Source organism: Scophthalmus maximus, chromosome 3 (genome assembly GCF_022379125.1).
Source record: "Scophthalmus maximus strain ysfricsl-2021 chromosome 3, ASM2237912v1, whole genome shotgun sequence".
Taxonomy (NCBI): domain Eukaryota; kingdom Metazoa; phylum Chordata; class Actinopteri; order Pleuronectiformes; family Scophthalmidae; genus Scophthalmus; species Scophthalmus maximus.
The window spans coordinates 27,383,808-27,404,016 of NC_061517.1; the positions used below are offsets into that span (position 1 = coordinate 27,383,808).

The 20,209-nt window shown below is 43.5% G+C and overlaps 1 protein-coding gene across 2 annotated transcripts; it reads right to left on the reverse strand.

Moving 5' to 3' along the window:
• Positions 1-2,892: 2,892 nt before the first annotated feature.
• lhx2b (LIM homeobox 2b) lies at positions 2,893-11,887 on the reverse strand. 2 transcript variants are annotated; one of them, XM_035641097.2, is made up of 5 exons: positions 10,439-11,887; positions 9,270-9,472; positions 8,457-8,824; positions 6,106-6,311; positions 2,893-3,581 (listed from the first exon to the last, which is right to left on the reverse strand). In XM_035641097.2, the coding sequence occupies exons 1-5, from the start codon at positions 10,619-10,621 to the stop codon at positions 3,291-3,293; spliced, it is 1,251 nt and encodes a 416-aa protein (XP_035496990.1). In that variant the 5' UTR covers positions 10,622-11,887; the 3' UTR covers positions 2,893-3,290. The 2 variants fall into 2 exon arrangements, with proteins under 2 accessions (XP_035496990.1, XP_035496989.1); XM_035641096.2 differs by having other exon boundaries at positions 8,457-8,827; positions 10,439-11,886.
• Positions 11,888-20,209: the final 8,322 nt, after the last annotated feature.

The window sequence follows — 20,209 nt, forward strand, 5'->3', positions numbered from 1 at the left end:
ATCCGTCTCGTCTTCCTCCGCCTCGTCCTCCTCCGCCTGCTTCTGTTCCTCCTCCTCTTCAGCTTGGCACAGAGTTGCCACAATCGGCCAAGGGGACACATTTAGGGGTTCCTGCTCCTCCATTCAATTGGACATCGAAGGTCCCTCAGTCGAGATGATGGCTGGTGTGTGATTGTTAACATTCGGGCTCCATGCCCCGTTCCTGGCTGCATTCATAACCTGTCAAGGCTTGACAGACATATTAAACACACCCATATGGAGGTGTCTATCCAGAAGAGGACAACCATGCCATTTGAGGCAAAGCGACGTGAGTCATATAGGCTCCTGAATAACCTCAGAGCAACACTGCCCAAGGCTAAATTCAGCAGGACCCTCCTCTCCTCTACATTCAGGACCATGTGAATATTTTTCACATGTTTCTGGAGCGCACTGTAATGCCCCTTGCAAATGGGACACAGGCATTTTTACCTGAAAGACACAACAATATTATTAATAATAATTAGTATTGATGATTCAATTATAGATAATCATATATTTGTGTGTATAAAACACGAAGAACGACGAGATTAATACTCTGTGGTGAGAGAAACGTCCAGTTTAAATCAAGAGGCCAAAGAAAAAAAGATAGGAAAAGTTCATTGGGCTAAAGTGCACAGTTGGAAAGTGCATAAAAACATTTCTCAAACATTCACATCTCTCCCATTACATGGACCATTATCAAATCACTCATCAACGAACATAATTCAAAACCTTACACATTAAATCATAATCATGTCAAGCTTTCATACTTACGTCTAGCAGTAAGTCTTCCAGGAGTCCCAGTTTGTCGCATTCTCCACCTGGATTATAAGGGCTTCATCCGTCGTGCTCTCAGACCCTCGGCCAATCACAACGCACATCACCTGCATGCAGCATGCATGCTACAGTGGGCCAGCCAGTCAGAGTGTACTACAGTGGGCCAGCCAGTCAGAGTGTACTACAGTGGGCCAGTCAGAATGTACTACAGTGGGCCAGCCAGTCAGAGTGTACTACAGTGGGCCAGCCAGTCAAAGTGTACTACAGTGGGCCAGCCAGTCAGAGTGTACTACAGTGGGCCAGCCAGTCAGTGTACTACAGTGGGCCAGCCAGTGTACTACAGTGGGCCAGTCAGAGTGTACTACAGTGGGCCAGCCAGCCAGTCAGAGTGTACTACAGTGGGACAGCCAGCCAGCCAGTCAGAGTGTACTACAGTGGGACAGCCAGCCAGCCAGAGTGTACTACAGTGGGACAGCCAGCCAGCCAGAGTGTACTACAGTGGGACAGCCAGTCAGAGTGCACTACAGTGGGCCAGCCAGTCAGAGTGCACTACAGTGGGCCAGCCAGTCAGAGTGCACTACAGTGGGCCAGCCAGTCAGAGTGTACTACAGTGGGCCAGCCAGTGTACTACAGTGGGCCAGTCAGAGTGTACTACAGTGGGCCAGTCAGAGTGTACTACAGTGGGACAGCCAGCCAGCCAGTCAGAGTGTACTACAGTGGGACAGCCAGCCAGCCAGTCAGAGTGTACTACAGTGGGACAGCCAGCCAGCCAGAGTGTACTACAGTGGGACAGCCAGCCAGAGTGTACTACAGTGGGACAGCCAGCCAGAGTGTACTACAGTGGGCCAGCCAGTCAGAGTGTACTACAGTGGGCCAGCCAGTGTACTACAGTGGGCCAGCCAGTGTACTACAGTGGGCCAGTCAGAGTGTACTACAGTGGGCCAGCCAGCCAGTCAGAGTGTACTACAGTGGGACAGCCAGCCAGCCAGTCAGAGTGTACTACAGTGGGACAGCCAGCCAGCCAGAGTGTACTACAGTGGGACAGCCAGCCAGAGTGTACTACAGTGGGCCAGCCAGTCAGAGTGCACTACAGTGGGCCAGCCAGTCAGAGTGCACTACAGTGGGCCAGCCAATCAGAGTGTACAAGCACCTAACTCTAGAGGTCAATATGTTGATTTTTGCCTTTCTACTATAATACACTGAACAAAACACGTGCTGTGATAAAAGTGCACATTTCAGAGTGGCCTTTTATTGTGGCCAGCCTGAGGCACACCTGTGCAATAATCATGCTGTCTAATCAGCATCTTGATATGCCACACCTGTGAGGTGGATGGATTATCTTGTGCTCACTAACACAGAGTTGTGAACAATATTTGAGAGAAATAAGCCTTTTGTGTACATAGAAAAAGTCTTAGATCTTTGAGTTCAGCTCATGAAAAATGGGGGCAAAAACAAAAGTGTTGCATTTATAATTTTGTTCAGTGTACTTGATTGATGTTGCGTTATTTGAGGGATAAGAATCTGCAGCCTCATCATCTGTGTGATGTCCCTCGTGTAAATGACATTTACTACTTGTAGAAGAACCAAGAGGTGTTTTGTTTTATGCTGCCTTTGACGTTGATAGACAAGTAACATTTACAGGAATATCTGAAACCTTGTGATGTGTTGAACCTCCTCATGTGTCCAGCAGCTTTATTGCCTTCAACTAAAATGTACAGCAGGTTTTAGACCTGTGTTCAAACAGAATCACACAATCCAAAGCGAGGAAGAGGAATCTGTTCAAAAACACGAAGAAAGATTCAACTTTGTCCAGAGAATAATTAGTTTACTCCAACTCTCATCAGGCTTCATCTGGATATGGAACATGTGCACTGCAGAATGCTAATCACGGCATGAACAACACGTGTGTGCCGACACAATGTTGAATAAGAGCTAACCATGAAACACACACACATCCGAACACACACACACACACACACACGAACACACGCACACGCGCAGTAGAGGTCAGTGACCATGTCGCCTCTCTGTGATTGGTCGACATGTGAGCGCAGCAGGACAGACAGAACGGACTGTAAGGCACATGGCAGTCGAGGATATCGTAACCTGTGTTTAATCTCAGATTTTCAAAAAAGGTTTTTTTTTTTACAATCCTTCTAACAGTGACTCTTGTACAACAACATAAATACTGTGCTGGAAAAAAAGAATTTCCCAAAAGTAAGCATTCCCCCCGCAGTCTCTTCTGTAAACATTGAAAAATGCAAATCAAGTCTCAGTTCTCGACAAGACAACATCAAAATAACAACGAGTGTTCCGTTTGTAAGGCTCGCCTGCCTCACGATGCAAATAGTCTCTCATGGGCTCAGAGCAAAATGAAATCTTTTTTTTCCATTACCTTCACTTTTCTAATCCGTTTAATGTTCAAAGAAGTAGACAGTGCTCAGTTTTACATCCGGGGGAGGGGGAGGGCAGGCGGTGGTGAGGGGCTTTGTCCATCAGAAGAGGCTGGTCAGCGTGGTCTGTGATGGGCTCCGGCACTCGTGGCCGTCCATGCCGCCCGGCACCGAGGAGAGCACGGAGGTGACGGTGGGCATGGTGGGGTTGGTCAAGTCTGTCAGGGTGGTGGGGGTGCTGGAGGGGCTCATGGAGGCGTTGGAGATCTCCGAGGCCGGGCCCGATGGCGTCCCGCCCTGCAGCGTGGAGCCGTCCGATGCCTTGTCCCCCCCGGTGCTCTCCTGCCGCAGCAGGTTCCTCCTGAACTTAGCCCGGGCATTTTGGAACCAGACCTGTGGGAATCAAATATTATTGTTTTATTATAAAGAAAATGGGTTTTCACTGATCCACCAAAGGAAAGTGTAACAACCCTCGCTGCAACATTTTCCACACTGGTTTATTTCCGTGGCTTTTCTGTATAATAAGTCTTATTAATGCACCAATGATTCAGAAATGATTCTCAAATTATACAAAACCCTTTTCTCTCTCGCTTCAAGTCGTATGTAACCGTGCAGATATATTTGTTTTTGTCAGGTTATATAGATGTGAAATGAGGAGATTGGGTTCGGCTACAGATGAACAGTGTCTCTACAAAGACGCATTGCACTAATTTATGTATTTTGATTATTATTATTCCACTGACCACCATTGTACTGCGATGGAGGCAGACATCTCACATATGCATTTCTTAAAACCTGAACTTGTTTCCACGTGGTTGATACAACTGTCAGTGGATGAAACTAAAAATGTTTTGTTTTACTTTCGTCGAACTGAATTTGACGAAAGTAAAAATGCCCCTGACGTACGAACGCAGGCGTCCAAACGACTTTGTTTCATTTCCAACTCAGTTGTTGTTTTGCTGATCCCTAATATTTCAGGCCAGTAACAACGACATCAAAAATCAGTTATACGCTGCCAAACATTTTCTGAAGGAAACTATTAGATGATGTATGCAGTGATTTCAGTCCATTTCAAGTATGATTAAAAAGTTATGCACATAAATTGAAAGTGTCACGATGAACACAGTCTTTTATTATAAGGCAGGAAATAACAACTGCATCACCGCACAACAATAACAGATGTGACACGAATCAAAGCCGGCGTGATGCTCCTGATGGATCCGCTCCTGTACTCTCTTTCTCTCGGTGGCTGTGAGGTGAACAGAGGTCCGACTGTCCTCTCCAGGAAAATAACAGCATCCGCGGTTTATTAAAAAGTCTAAATAAAACAAAAACCTCTAGCAGATTCGCTGCTTCTGTCGGGAGCAAATACAGAAGTGGTGACATACTGTTATGGAGCGAGGAGGAGGACTGAGGGACGGATCGCTGTGGTTTCTAGTCCACATTGGACCTTTTAACATTAAAGCTGAACCTATCAATACCTCATGTCTGTGTGTTGTGGGGAACCCATACAGAGAATTCTCCCACAGTAACATTTGGCTCTTTTAGTTCCTAGGATGTAGCTTTACTGTCTGTTGACTGCCTGCTCAGCTCCACCCGGCACACGGACAGTTGGTCACTAGCTGGAGCCGCTAATTCAGTTCCACTAATTCAGTGATGATACGATGTTTTCAACTCAACTGTTGAGGAGGATGAGAAACAACATATTAGTTTTGGTAAAGTACAGAAGAAGAAAAACCCCAGACAAGGTCCTAGAAACATTTTGATGCTTGCAGACCCACGTTATCTGCACCAGCAGCGTCCCTCCGACGATGAACACCGCCAGGTTCTCGTCCTTGTAAAGACTCGTCACAGAGACAAAGGCAGTCAACTCACTTTCTCTCTCATCTGAGTTCTTGTTGATACTGTGGGAAAATAAAAAGTGGACCTGTGTAAAATGTGTATCTATAAATGAAACTTAGATTTGAGTCATTCTCCCATAAACAGAAGCAGCTCAATGGTTTATTCCTCAGTCCACTGCGGACGTGCACCTCGTTTTAGGAATCAGCATCCAGCTCCTCACCTCGTGCTCAGAGTAATTACTTTTCTTTCTAATGAAATGTTTCTCTCTGTTTTGGAAATGAATCATGACGGAATCATGATGGAGCCACGACGGAGTCACGGGAAACGAGCGCTTCATCTGAATATCAGGCATGAAAACTCCAACGCATCAAAGCAAAACAACTGCTTTGTTTCTGTGAGCGCTAATTAAAGCAGCCCCCCCCCCCCCGAAAGAATTTGATTCAGAAACCTTTTTGTCTCATTTTTCTGCTTCTCCGTCCCCCTGATAATTTGCTGTCGTCTTGTGTAAATCAAACACTATTGTGCTTCTGTTTCCTCCTGTGTGATACAGAGCTTTTTGTTTTCCGTCCTTCTGTCCTCAGCATCACATCGTTCACTGAAATAATTACAGTTAGATCCTTTTAAGGCTTTTGCTTTCATTTCCAGTCATTGTGAATTCCAATATTGGAGGTAAACCTTTTCTTTTCATTGCTGCATTTCTTCAATCATTTCTTATCATTCAATTTTTTAAATTGAAATTTGAAAAAATAAAAACAACATTGTTGTTTTTTTTCTCAGCTCGTTTGCAGTTTCCTGGAGATTTTCCAGGAATTTCACTGGAATGAAAAACAGCAATATCTTAAAATAAAGCAGCAGATTTGGCTTCTTTCAGGAAAAACTCACTTTATACATTCTATCAGTTACACACACACATATATATATATATATATATATATATATATATATATATATATATATATATATATATATATATATATATATATATATATATATATATATATATGTCCTTCTTGGAAATGAGCTCATTTGCATTGGAAACAAGAGAACCTCTGGAGTGAGAGGCTGCTGTGGTTACCTGGAGGACCCGCTTGGTGAGGCCGGTCTTCTGGGCGAGCTGCTTGAGGTCCTTGGCGTCTGGGTTGTGGTTGATGGCGAAGTAGGACTTCATGGTCCTCAGCTGGTGGTGCTTGAAGGATGTTCGCATCCGCTTGGTTTTCTGACTGGAGCTGTACTGGGAGTCCCGGTCCATGGACTCGCCGTCGTTCTCGTTGCAGCTCAGCGCTGGAGGCAACGGGGAGAAACAACATCAGATGGATTTCTTCACTCCGCTATACTTGTGATTCTCATGACACCGAGAATTAGAGGATTCAATTCAACATTTCATCACAAATGAATCCTACGAATGTTTTGAATTGTTTTAATAAATGAAGGAAATAAGAAGATGATGAATTGTGCCTTAAGAACAACCCGACACGAGTCCATGTCTCTGATTTAGTTTTTCTACAGTGAACATGACAGTGTCACATCGAGGTGTCTCATATTCAACCAGACTGAAACAGTTTTTAACATGTTTAACCATTTTACTGCACTTGTTTTAAAAAAAATCTAGATTCATTTTCTTCATTTAAATCCATAGTCAGTCTGATGTCATGTGACAATGTGACCTGTCTGTGTGTGCGTCTCCTGCCTCCATGTCTTTCTATCCTGGGAAGGATGCTAGCCTGGCTACTAGCCTGTTACACACAACCACAACAACAACACACATGTATTTGTACCAGCCGGCAAATTTCTTGGCAAAATTCAAAGTGTTGCTGCATGCATAACAGTTCAATATCAGAACGCTGCAAATGATGAATATGAAGTGAGTGGAAAGCATCAGAATAACACTTTGCTTAATTAGCCCGTTCACTCTCGGCAGAACAAATGCTGCTTGCGGGCCAAAGCATATGCTTCAGCATTTGAACAAACTCAGTCTGTCCTGCTCGTCGTGCTCGTGCAGAACGAGGAACGTGCACTTCTTCACAGAGATGCTTCATGTGACTGTTCAGGTGCAGCTCTGGTGTAGTGCCTGTCTGCTGTCAGAAGAGGGCGCACTGCTGCTTCGCTGCGCCCCATTCTCCTTTTATTTTTAATGAATGAATACAATGAAAACAAAGATAGTTATTTTCTCTTACTCTGATATTAGATTAATTACTAATTACTAATCATATTTTTTTTTAATATCCATGATGAAATTGTGTGTTTATATTTGAAGGACGTGTAATTTTCTTGAAGCAAAGTCCGTCACTAATGAGTGACAAAATCTTTATACCTTTTTTCCTTTTTCGTTATTTGAGGAGACTTACTGATATCATGACTTCCACAAACACTAAAAAGTGTCAGCATCATAGAATCGGATCGATGTAAAGAACAACTGACTGATCCTGGCGGGAAATAAAAGGATGGAAGCTCGTTGGTGTTGAAAATATTGAATTGGTTCTTTTTTCACTTGTTGTGGCTATGAAAACTAAACACAGGGAAGTGTTGAACAGATTAATAAAACTATTAAAAAAACGAACTCAAATAATACTATTTTAAATTAACGTATTTTCTTACGTGAATTGTCGGAAGGTTAATTAACTAAAGTACAAGCCTCAGAATCTGCTGCTGTGTGTGTGTGTGTGTGTGTGTGTGTGTGTGTGTGTGTGTGTGTGTGTGTGCGTGTGCGTGTGCGTGAGGGGGGTTAGGGTCTGTAGATGTCAATGGAGCCTGACAAGTGGAAAAGGGTGAAAGCAAAAGCCAGAACATCAAACAACTTTTCGTTCACAGCAAAAAATCTACACTGAACCGAAACATGAAGAAAACACGAGCAACTAGTGGAAGTGATTATTTCTTAAGATTTATCATTTAGCAAAAGTTTGTGTCAGCATTTCAATATATCAATGAAAGAATATGAAAAGTCCAAATCCACATTATCTGACACATAAAATGGTGGCTACATGTATTCACAAAATAAATATGAAATAAAAGAAAAATCGTTGAAAAGAAAATTAAAACTAAAATCATTGTAATATGATTAATATTGATTGAATATTACGCACAATGCATCTGTCAGGATGTAAAAATGTGCTGTCTACAACTGAAGTTATGATCATGTGAATAATGTCAAACCGCTTCGGGACAAAGTTTCCTGTGATGAAGTTTAGGCCACGGACGACACCTCACTAAGTAGTCGTTTCTTTGTTTTTTGACCAGATCAGCTCCAAACAGGCTCAAATTAGAGGATTCAATAATGATATATATATATTTTTATATATATATATATATATATATATATATATATATATATATATATATGTGTGTGTGTGTGTGTGTGTGTGTGTGTGTGTGTGTGTGTGTGTGTGTGTGTGTGTGTGCATATCATTGTATTTTGATCGTGCTTCTCACCTGCGTTGTAAGCAGCCAGCTCGGTGCCTGGCCCGGGGCTCTTCCTCTTCCTCGGCCGGCCCTTCTGCACCGTCCCCACGCCGTTGAAGTAGGATAGTCCGAGCGTGTTGGCCGGGCCCAGGCCTTTGTGTGGGACAACGTCCGCGTGGTTAAAGTGTGTCTGATATTCTCCCTGGATGAGAGTCTCAAAGTGCAGCCGACAGTACACCAGACTGTCCTTCATGCCAAAGTGGTCCCCGGTGGTCAGCATCTTGCTGCACGTGGTGCAGGTGAAGCAGTTGAGGTGGTAGACCAGGTCCCGGGCTCGCATCACCATCTCCGAGGCCGAGATCCCGAGGTGGCACCGAGCGCATCTCTGCACCGAAAATCTTCTGCGGACAACACAGACACGTCATCAGCGGCTGCACCGGCCGGAGCCCGAGGCGCAAAGTTCCTCTGCTCGCGACTGACGCACTGTTACTGCGTGCTTCTGTCCGAGGTGCGTTTTAAACTGAGCCTGACTCTGAATGTACTCCTTTTCACAATCCTTCTTTATTCAAGGAGCTTCTCGGTCAGTGGGGAGTGTGTGTGTGTGTGTGTGTGTGTTTGCGCGCGCGCAGAGAGAAACACGCAGGGCCTAAATATAACGGAAACTAAATATCAGCTGTCAGCAGCTGTAAATACCAACATGAGGCTGCACGTGTCCGTCAGGACGCAGGATTAATAAATACATTCTCAATGTTGTGAAACCAAATGAAGGATTATTATAAATGTCCCCGCCTCTGCACACCGTCTCGGGCGGTGGTCCGGGCCCGCAGCCCCCTCCCGTCCTACCTGTAGTAGTCTTCCTTGCAGTAGATGCTGCCGTCCTTGCTGAAGCAGGTGAGCTCGGACTCCAGGTTGAGTTTACACTCGCAGCACTTGAGGCAGCGCATGTGCCACTGCTTGTCCACGGCCAGCAGGTAGTAGCGGTCCGCGATCTTCCGGCCGCAGCCCGCGCACAGAGCCACGCGCTCGCCGGTCATACACGACATGGACTGCGGGTCAGAGGACGAAAGGAAAAAAGAAATACACGTAAATACAATGAATGCACATCGACATGAATCAACAGCCTCAAGCGCGTGAGGTGTTTTGGGAAATATTCAAAAAGAGACACTGCATCGAATCATTTTCTTTTAACATCCTCAATAATACTGCACATGAATATAATGATCATGAACAGGAATTAATAGATTAAACAAAATATCAAAACAAACCGAACAACCACAGTCACAATCTGATAAATCAGAAATGTGAGGAATAATTTAACTGCAGGTTGAAAACACAGACAGACTCCACGTTATGAATAATTATTGAATCATAATGCAGGATATATTTCATGTAATTATTCACTGCAGCAGATTGGGAGAAAAATAAACAATAAAATAATTGTACATCAATTAACTATAACAACTGAGTGTGGATTATAGAAATATTATAATATTTGTGGGAGTGGAGTAACAATGATAACAATAACAATACGACTTAATTTATTGAAATAATAATGCAATGTTCAATAATAAATAAGACTTATTCAATATTCTTTTCCAGAGGCCTTTTAGATAAACACACGTGCTCGTTCAGTATTAATAATAATTATCAAATCAATACTAATAATAAGACTTTCTCTGTCCCGTTGTCTCCTCTTTTATTTTCCACTGGTTAATAATTATCCCCACATTTGTAATAATTGTATAAATAATGGAGAGTGAGAAGAAAGTGTTACAAGACATAAAAACACGATATATATTTCCTGTGACAGCGCTGTGCGTGTTTCATATTGAAACTAATTTAAGGACAATGATGATTTTTTTTAAAGGACAAATGAACTATTTTGTATCTTGGGGAACATTTCGCCGCGTGTTTCTGAGGCTCGTGTGACTGAAGAAGTTCGCGGGGGGCGAGTATGAGCCTGCACGGGACTCGAACATGTGTCCTCGCAGGGCCGACGAAATGGGTCCTACCGTCTCCGACTCGCCCATGTCGATGGCCGAGCTGATGGCCGCCGACTCGCTCTTTCCCCTCCGGTCCAGCTCGTCCACCACGCCGTGCACGTCGCCTCCCGGGAGGCCGTGGAAGAGCATCGTCGCCGCCGAGGGCAGGATGTTGTAACTGTTCTCTTCGGCTCGACAGGCCGCGATGTCCATCAGAGGCGAACCGCGGCGCGTTCACGGACACTCTCGGATCACGAGTCTCGCTTTCTGCAGCTTTTCCCGTCTCGCCGTGACAAGTGAGAAATCCAGATCAGGCAGGAAAAATAGGAGGAAGAAATTGGACACGTGTTCTCCACACTACGTCTCATCTGCCAATGGTAACCGTCATCCGAATCTCCGCAGCTCTCATTATTAATAAGCCATGATTAATTCATACACAACCGCACAGAGGCCGCTTCTCCTTCTGGAATCTCTTTTCTCTCAGATATGATTTTATGTCATTTGTATTCGTTAGCAGCGGCTCGCTCTATATTTTCTTTTCCATTGACGCGGAACAAACGGAGCAACTCTGCCGCGCGCTCTCGGCGCCGACGCGTCCTCGTCGCCGGGAGCAGTATGTCAGGATGGGGACAGTCTGCCCACTGGATATCTGTCCCTCTTCGTTTCTCCTGGAGAACAGGGAAGTTTCTCCCACGAGTGTCACTGCCGAGGCGGAGCAGCCACAGTCACAAGGAACAAAACAGATATTTCCATAGAGCTGGTCGTGCTCCGGTCGAACAGTCCGGGTGCGTCGCTCGAACTACACAGCTCTGCTCAGGATGATAATGAACAAAACGGCCTCTGCTGTATACAATCCGGCCGCTCTTCTTGTCCTGGACACTTTCCGCCTCAGTAATGTTCAGTCTTGAGTGGAGGAGGCCGCGTGCGCTTCCGCAGCCGCCGAGGAGGAGGAGTTGTCTTTACTTTGACTGATGATAGGCGAGTGTTGGCCCCCAAAACCTCCGTCCCTCCTTCTCCAGTCCCGGTTGGACTCTCCGCTCCTTATCAACGGGGCCCTGTTGCGTCACGACGCACCATTTATGTTCATTGGCTGCCCGGGTCGTTTGGTTATACTTCTACCGACCAGTCTGAGAAGACGGCAGCTCCTCTCTGACTCCGTTACCTACGGACCACCGGCCTCCGTCCCCCGTCTTCACCCGCCCGGAGCCGCCGTTCACCGGAGAGAGGAGTCGAGGAGAAGCCGGGAGGGTTCCGTCTCCTCAGGTGCTGACGGGGTGCGACGGGGTCTGCTGGGACCTACAGCCAGTGACGCACAGAGGGTTCCAGCGACATGGAACAGAATCAACAAGACGAATGAAACCAACCACGCAGCTCATAATTCAAACTTAATACATTTTATTCTTTTTGTATTAAAATTATAATAATGTGAAACAACACGATTTTTAAACTGAACTTCTCAACATATCAACTTCTCCATCCACAACTTTGACTCGTCATTCCACATTTGACCAATATATGAAAGACGTAAGTGGATTTCTCAGAACTGTACCTGGAATTAATGTGCGTGTGTGTGTGTGTGTGTGTGTGTTTTAAATGTCCCTGCCTCATTTCCCCAAAGGTAATCAAGGAAAACAACGCGAGACTATCAGCTCCACAAATTAAGAAAACGAACAGAGAACGTTAGGGGAAATATATATATAGATATATGTATGTATATCTCTAGATATATATATATATATATATATTCATTTGGGTTAATTAATATCTTATTTATAACTTATCTCTACACTTCAGCATCTTCGATCTTTCTCTCCCACGACCACCTGACTGTTCATGTCCTGACGGTGTGACTGGTTCTGGAGGAGGCAGTTCTCCTCAGCGGAGCTGGTCCCGGATCTGCTTCTTCTAATTAGCTCGCTGCTCTTAATTGGGAGGAGAGAGCGGACTCCGTCATCGGAGGACGCGTTTGAGGACCGGAGGAGGTTTGATCCGCCACAAAAGACGGCGGTTTCCGCGGTGTGGGAGGAAACGACACGTTATCACATCAGCGCTCTGCTTCTGTTGTTTTTCAAATGGAAGTCAGTTCAGTGAGTGGAGTGATGGAAAGAAAGAAAGAAAGAAAGAAAGAAAGAGACCATGCAGCCATTAAACCGCCTGGTTTCTATATTTCCAATGATAACAACATCTCCAGAATGGGACTGTTCCTCTGTCTGGTACCTGTCCTCCCCCTTCCACACAAAACAGCGCGTTTAGGCGATTGTGAAATTTTATTGCACAAATATGATGTTAAGCTCCTAAATCCTTATGCAAATCAGCCCTCTGTAATACCCGTAATTGAATACATGCATATTTATCATGTGCGCTTTCTAGCTGCTGTACGGTTGGTTTATACATTAAACATAGCGACAGCGGGCATGTCTGCGGGCGTGTATGAAATATGATATGAGGTGCTAATGTAAGATTAAGGCAAACACTTCAGTTTGTATCTATTTGTATCCAAACACTGCTCGTTCCTCCGGTTCGGGTTGGAGTCACTGGCCAGAACGAACAAACCCGTTTGAACCGAATCTCCGAGAAGATTCATGAATGTGAGCCGAGCTCTGACCTCACGTGCACGCGACGTGCACGGCGGAGCAGCAGGAGAGTCACAGAGAATAGTCCAATATTTCATACATCTATGGTACAATTATTTATTTATTTTAAAAAGTCAAAGTGAATTAATTACAGTTGCCCAACAGATCCTGATCACACACACACACACACACACACACACACACCTCTGTTCACCTCAGACTGTTCCACTAACGAGTTTAATGCTAATGATGAAATTAGGAGTGAAGACTTTTCTTTATTCTAAATCCACTTGATTTTGATTCTACTGCATTTGTAAGTTTGTGATCGTTGGTTGAACGGATTGAAGAAAACGGTGGATTCGGTAGCAGTATTGTATTGGCTTTCATGGTTTGTTTTATTGTTTTATTTTCGTTTGTTTTTACATGTTTGAATTTACCATTTTTTTTCATTTATTTACTTTTCATTGCTGCAGCAAACATTTCCGTTAGTCAGACAGAAAAAAAGAAACAAAATGAAACCCGGTATGTAAAGAATTCATCAGCAGGGCTGTAACCAAGAGTTTGACCTGCCACCACCCACCATCCCCATAAGATAACTATATATATATATATATATATATTATTATATATATATATAATACTAACCATAAAATCATGAATTAGTTTGATTGAATGAAATATTTATTTAGTGAAGAAGACGCTCTGTTTCCAGAGACTAAGTGTTTTCTTTTTATGTCATATTTGATTTCTGACCTCAACAGTCCGAAGTGAATAACCGGAGTCTTTAATGAGGAATCAGCTCTTCACGTCTCTCCCACGTGCTCACTGTGTTGCTACATAATGTGATGACTAGATCCAAGAGCATCCATATGAGCCACTCTTCCCTCAAATGATGTGGCCAATATTCATCCAGTATTAATGTCTGGTAAGTTTTGGTGTGTTTAACATTCCGTGTGCTGCTCGTGCTCGTGCTCGTGTCACCGAGTGTCACCGTGTTCCCGCCAACCTGCTGTTTAATGCAACAACGAAGTTTAGAGTTCACTGATACTAACAAGCCCCGTGGAGCTAATAGACCAACAGTGAGGGGTGTGTGTGTGTGTGTGTGTGTGTGCGTGCGTGTGCGTGTGTGTATGTGTGTGTGTCTAAGATGCTGATGCAGCGCCACTGATTACTCCTTGTCCCGTAATGATTTCCAAACAGAGCAGCCATCAATAACACAAATCTGCATTTCTCAGAAAAACATCACCTCGTCAGGCTCCTGCATCTTTTTGATCTATCCCCGTTTTTAATTGTATTCAGCACGGGGGGGGGGGGGGGGGGGGGGGGGGGCACGCTCTCCGAGGAGCTCGGCTGTAATTAAGAAAGGGAACAAAGCAAAGGAGACTAAAAACACATGAAGAGGAGGAAGTGGATCATCTAATCACCGTCAACGCCGCGCGTGTACACGCACTTTTTAATGCGAGGCTCAGGTGCGCGTGCGCGCGAACACGCAGCGCACCTGAGCCTCGTGACATCAGACGTCGTCTGGACACGACTGGTCATTTTACACTATGAAGCTGTCTGACCTCGGACACATGATTATAGAAAACATAACAACAACACAATAACATCAATATGAATGATAATAATAATAATAATAATAAGGAATCACATCAGTCACTGTGGGTGTTCATCTTCCACAGCTGAATGGACAGTAGGTTGAAAACCTTTGGTATCCTGAAAATAATTACTTACTATTTTTATTTATTTTTTTATATTTTAGGTTTTAAAAATATTTTTGGTGCATTTCATCAACATATGAAGGGGTATTACATTTGTAAATGTTGTATTTATATTTTCTATTTTGTTAAATTAATTTTTATACTTTCACAGTTGTCAAAGTCAAAAATTGTGACTATGGAAAATCCCTCTTTGCTTTGTAGATATATACTGTACATCCTGTGAGGAGGGGCTGCACCTTAAGATTCTTTCTAAGGGGTCACAAGACACAGTAGGTTACAATGATGTGAGTCTCTTTGGACAAAAGGGTCAGCAGAATGAATGTAAAGTAATGTAATTTCATTTAATGTAATGTAATGTACTTTAGTGTAATGTAATGTAATGTAACGTAACGTAATGTTATGTTATGCACTTTAATGTAATGTAATTTAATTTAATGTAATGTAACGTAACGTAACATAATGTAATTCAATGTAATGTAATGTAACGTGATGTAGTGGAATGTAATTTATCGTAATGTAATGTAATGTAATCTGAACCATACTGAGTCAAACTGGGAGTGAGTTGTCAAAGTTGGAGTGAGAAGAGAGAAGACAGTTGATATCCTTCCACCCAACCATCAGTCCTAAAACAAACTCATGTCTAAGAAGATTACAGGTTTTATGTTTAAATTGAAAAGTGCAGATGCAGAAACAGATACAAAGTGTAAAGTGTAAAACAGCTAAACCCCCCCCCCCCCCAACATACTGTATATACTGAAACACAACACTCATTGTGAATTAGGTCAGAGTCTGTATCACATCAGGCTTTCCTACACCTGACAACCACAACCATATTTATAATATGATTAAAAATGAATCAATTTATTGCTCAACAACAATAAGTAATGTCATTTTCTTTTTTTTCACTCTTCAAATTAATGTTCCTAATGTCTAAAAGATTGAGGATTTTCTTGAAGAACAAAAACAAAGGCCGATATAAATCCTGCTCTGTACAGGACTGATCACTCGTCATAGCACATCATCCAAACTGTACTAAGATTCTTGTTGTTACTGTTCATTCATCATTAATCAGTATGTACCCGAAAGTCTAATAACAAATATTGTTTCTATGCGTCTTCCACATCGACCATCGAACATTCGACTGTCCCACTGGTTGACAACTTACATTCATAATATATGAAGATTCAAAAAGAGAACAGTCATATTGTCAGACATATTTCACACACATAATAATCAAATCAAAGATTGATTGTCTGCTAGGTTCGTCTTTCACTATGATCAGTCGGAGGAAGGAGCGATGTCCACTCGTCTATACTTTGCCACTGTGATATCGACTGGTGCCTCATTACTGCTCCCTCCACTAATATTGTTAAATGGACTGTATTTATATACATGTCGCACTGTTCTAGTCTTATCGACCCCTCATTCAACCAGAAGAGCCGTCAGAGGCAATTCAGGGTTAAGTGTCTTGCCCAAGGACACGTCGCCAGGATCGAACCGCCATCCTTTGGGTTAGTGGACGACCGTCTCTACCTCCTGAGCCACGGCTGTTAACACTGATACTAATTCATTTCCGTGTCACATTCATTGTTTGACGTCAGTTTAAGGCTAATTTATTTTGTTCCACATCATTATTTTGAGCCTGAATTAAGATGAATCCTGACAAAAGTACGAGTAACAAGAGCAGAGGAAGAACACAGAGCAAGAACAAGAAGAGCAGAGGAGGAAGAGGAAGAAGAGGAAGAGCAGCGTACAAACAAGAGCAGAGGAAGAGCAGAGCAAGAAGAGAAAGAAGAAGAAGAGCAGAGGAAGAAGAGGAAGAAGAAGAAGAGCAGAGGAAGAAGAAGAAGAAGAGGAAGAGGAGGAAGAGGAAGAAGAGCAGTGTACGAACAAGAGCAGAGGAAGAAGAGAAAGAAGAAGAAGAGCAGAGGAAGAAGAGGAAGAAGAAGAAGAGCAGAGGAAGAAGAGGAAGAAGAAGAAGAGCAGAGGAAGAAGAAGAAGAGCAGAGGAAGAAGAGGAAGAAGAGGAAGAGGAGGAAGAGGAAGAAGAGCAGTGTACGAACAAGAGCAGAGGAAGAAGAGAAAGAAGAAGAAGAGCAGAGGAAGAAGAGGAAGAAGAAGAAGAGCAGAGGAAGAAGAGGAAGAAGAAGAAGAGCAGAGGAAGAAGAGGAAGAAGAAGAAGAGCAGAGGAAGAAGAGGAAGAAGAGGAAGAGGAGGAAGAGGAAGAAGAGCAGTGTACGAACAAGAGCAGAGGAAGAAGAGAAAGAAGAAGAAGAGCAGAGGAAGAAGAGGAAGAAGAAGAAGAGCAGAGGAAGAACACAGAGCAAGAACAAGAAGAGCAGAGGAGGAAGAGGAAGAAGAGGAAGAGCAGCGTACAAACAAGAGCAGAGGAAGAGCAGAGCAAGAAGAGAAAGAAGAAGAAGAGCAGAGGAAGAAGAAGAAGAGCAGAGGAAGAAGAGAAAGAAGAAGAAGAGCAGAGGAAGAAGAGGAAGAAGAAGAAGAGCAGAGGAAGAAGAGGAAGAAGAAGAAGAGCAGAGGAAGAAGAGCAGTGTACGAACAAGAGCAGAGGAAGAAGAGAAAGAAGAAGAAGAGCAGAGGAAGAAGAGGAAGAAGAAGAAGAGCAGAGGAAGAACACAGAGCAAGAACATGAAGAGCAGAGGAGGAAGAAGAGGAAGAAGAAGAAGAGCAGAGGAAGAAGAGGAAGAAGAGGAAGAGGAGGAAGAGGAAGAAGAGCAGTGTACGAACAAGAGCAGAGGAAGAAGAGAAAGAAGAAGAAGAGCAGAGGAAGAGGAAGAAGAACAAGAGCAGAGGAAGAAGAGAAAGAAGAGGAAGAGCAGCGTACAAACAAGAGCAGAGGAAGAAGAGATTTGATTTTTAAAACACAATGTTTATTAAGATTCACCAGACAACATCACGTCCTCTACAAATGAAAAGAGAAAAAAAAACACACACAACAACAAAATAACAGAAAAGCAGAATGAATCAGGTCATAAACACAGAGTGAAAGATGAGTCTCCTCCTTCACTGAACACAGACGTGGTGAAACATCACTGATTCAAAAGAGGAAGAAGAGAAAGAAGAACAAGAGCAGAGAGAGAAGAAGAAGAGCAGAGGAAGAAGAGGAAGAGCAGAGCGGAGAAGAAGAAGAGCAGAGAGAGAAGAAGAAGAGCAGAGAGAGAAGAAGAAGAGCAGAGAGAGAAGAAGAAGAGCAGAGCGGAGAAGAAGAGCAGAGGAAGAAGAGGAAGAGCAGAGCGGAGAAGAAGAAGAGCAGAGAGAGAAGAAGAAGAGCAGAGAGAGAAGAAGAAGAGCAGAGCGGAGAAGAAGAAGAGCAGAGGAAGAAGAGGAAGAGCAGAGAGAGAAGAAGAAGAGCAGAGCGGAGAAGAAGAGCAGAGGAAGAAGAAGAAGAGCAGAGAGAGAAGAAGAAGAGCAGAGCGGAGAAGAAGAAGAGCAGAGGAAGAAGAGGAAGAGCAGAGAGAGAAGAAGAAGAGCAGAGCGGAGAAGAAGAGCAGAGGAAGAAGAAGAAGAGCAGAGAGAGAAGAAGAAGAGCAGAGAGAGAAGAAGAAGAGCAGAGAGAGAAGAAGAAGAGCAGAGCGGAGAAGAAGAGCAGAGGAAGAAGAGGAAGAGCAGAGCGGAGAAGAAGAAGAGCAGAGAGAGAAGAAGAAGAGCAGAGAGAGAAGAAGAAGAGCAGAGCGGAGAAGAAGAAGAGCAGAGGAAGAAGAGGAAGAGCAGAGAGAGAAGAAGAAGAGCAGAGCGGAGAAGAAGAGCAGAGGAAGAAGAAGAAGAGCAGAGAGAGAAGAAGAAGAGCAGAGCGGAGAAGAAGAAGAGCAGAGGAAGAAGAGGAAGAGCAGAGAGAGAAGAAGAAGAGCAGAGCGGAGAAGAAGAGCAGAGGAAGAAGAAGAAGAGCAGAGAGAGAAGAAGAAGAGCAGAGAGAGAAGAAGAAGAGCAGAGAGAGAAGAAGAAGAGCAGAGCGGAGAAGAAGAGCAGAGGAAGAAGAGGAAGAGCAGAGCGGAGAAGAAGAAGAGCAGAGAGAGAAGAAGAAGAGCAGAGAGAGAAGAAGAAGAGCAGAGCGGAGAAGAAGAAGAGCAGAGGAAGAAGAAGAGCAGAGAGAGAAGAAGAAGAGCAGAGAGAGAAGAAGAAGAGCAGAGGAAGAAGCAGAAGAGCAGAGAGAGAAGAAGAAGAGCAGAGAGAGAAGAAGAAGAGCAGAGAGAGAAGAAGAAGAGCAGAGCGGAGAAGAAGAGCAGAGGAAGAAGAAGAAGAGCAGAGAGAGAAGAAGAAGAGCAGAGAGAGAAGAAGAAGAGCAGAGAGAGAAGAAGAAGAGCAGAGCGGAGAAGAAGAGCAGAGGAAGAAGAAGAAGAGCAGAGAGAGAAGAAGAAGAGCAGTTGTTCATCCTAACGATATGGTTTCATGAGTCATGTGTTTCAAACTGACGGCTCTAGCGCTCTGTTGATTTCCTCCAGAGCTGCTCAGGAGCAGCGCTGATGGAGGAGAGGTTTTTAAAGTTATCCTGAGACTCGCTGAAGGGGACGGGTTGTTGATGCACATGTGACTTCTGCAGAGCGCTGTGCTCCAGGGACTGAACGATCCTGAAATACACAGCAGACAGTGATGTAGAGGAACGCCACCGTAATGACCCCTGCTAAAGATACAGGTAGTCACATGCATGGCAGGAGGAAGAGCAGTGAATGTAGGAGGGAGGCAGTGAAGAAGACCCACTGCTCCGATGGTTCAGCTCAGCAGCAGATGTTCACACCGGCATCGTGCTGCAAGAAACGGAAACAGGCATGTACCGGATTTCACTTAGAGATGATCTGATGAATGCACTGTATGTAGACTCAAGATCATTTACAGATGTTAGGGACATTTTGAAAGAGCAAGGTCTAAAGACTGTGGAAACACAGTATTCTATTCCATATTTTGACAAATGAAAAGACTTTTGAATTTGTAATTTTGGGTTTCAGAATTTCGATTTTCTTACAAAATTCTAAATTCTGAAAAGGAACAGGTTAAAGGTCAACACAGAGAATAGTGTTTGACATAAGTGGGTCTATTTCCAAGTTATTGAATGATTAATTGCAAACATGCATATGCTATTCTTTAACAACAACAAAAATCATATTTCATATTCTGTTATGTTTTCTATATTTCATGGTGGACAATAGAAATTTAGAGAAGAAACATACACAAAACATCTTTAGCAGGATATTACAGTTAGAGTCTATGTTCTGCATGTTCAGGCTGACAGGACGACCTGCTTTATGTCCCAGTGTGTTTCAGAAATTTGAAAAATGAAATGTGAAGGAGGCCCGTTCAGTGCTGCAATTCATTTCAATTTGATATAACAAAATTGTAATTTTGTTGTCAATGAATCTTTTTTTGTTTTGTTAATTTATAATTAATAATAATATAAAAAAAATCAATTTGGGATTTTATATTCATAAGATGTGTAAAGAACTTAATTGAAGTTCACATTTGGCAGATTTCATTTATAGCACCTATAAGAAAACGTGT

Excerpts from the sequence above, each read along its gene's own strand:
- lhx2b (XM_035641096.2), bottom strand. The coding sequence starts at position 10,621 with ATGGACATCGCGGCCTGTCGAGCCGAAGAGAACAGTTACAACATCCTG. Across the intron at positions 9,473-10,438 it reads ACATGGGCGAGTCGGAGACG|TCCATGTCGTGTATGACCGG; the intron begins GTAGGACCCATT and ends TCTGACCCGCAG. Across the intron at positions 6,312-8,456 it reads GCTGGCTGCTTACAACGCAG|CGCTGAGCTGCAACGAGAAC; the intron begins GTGAGAAGCACG and ends CGTTGCCTCCAG.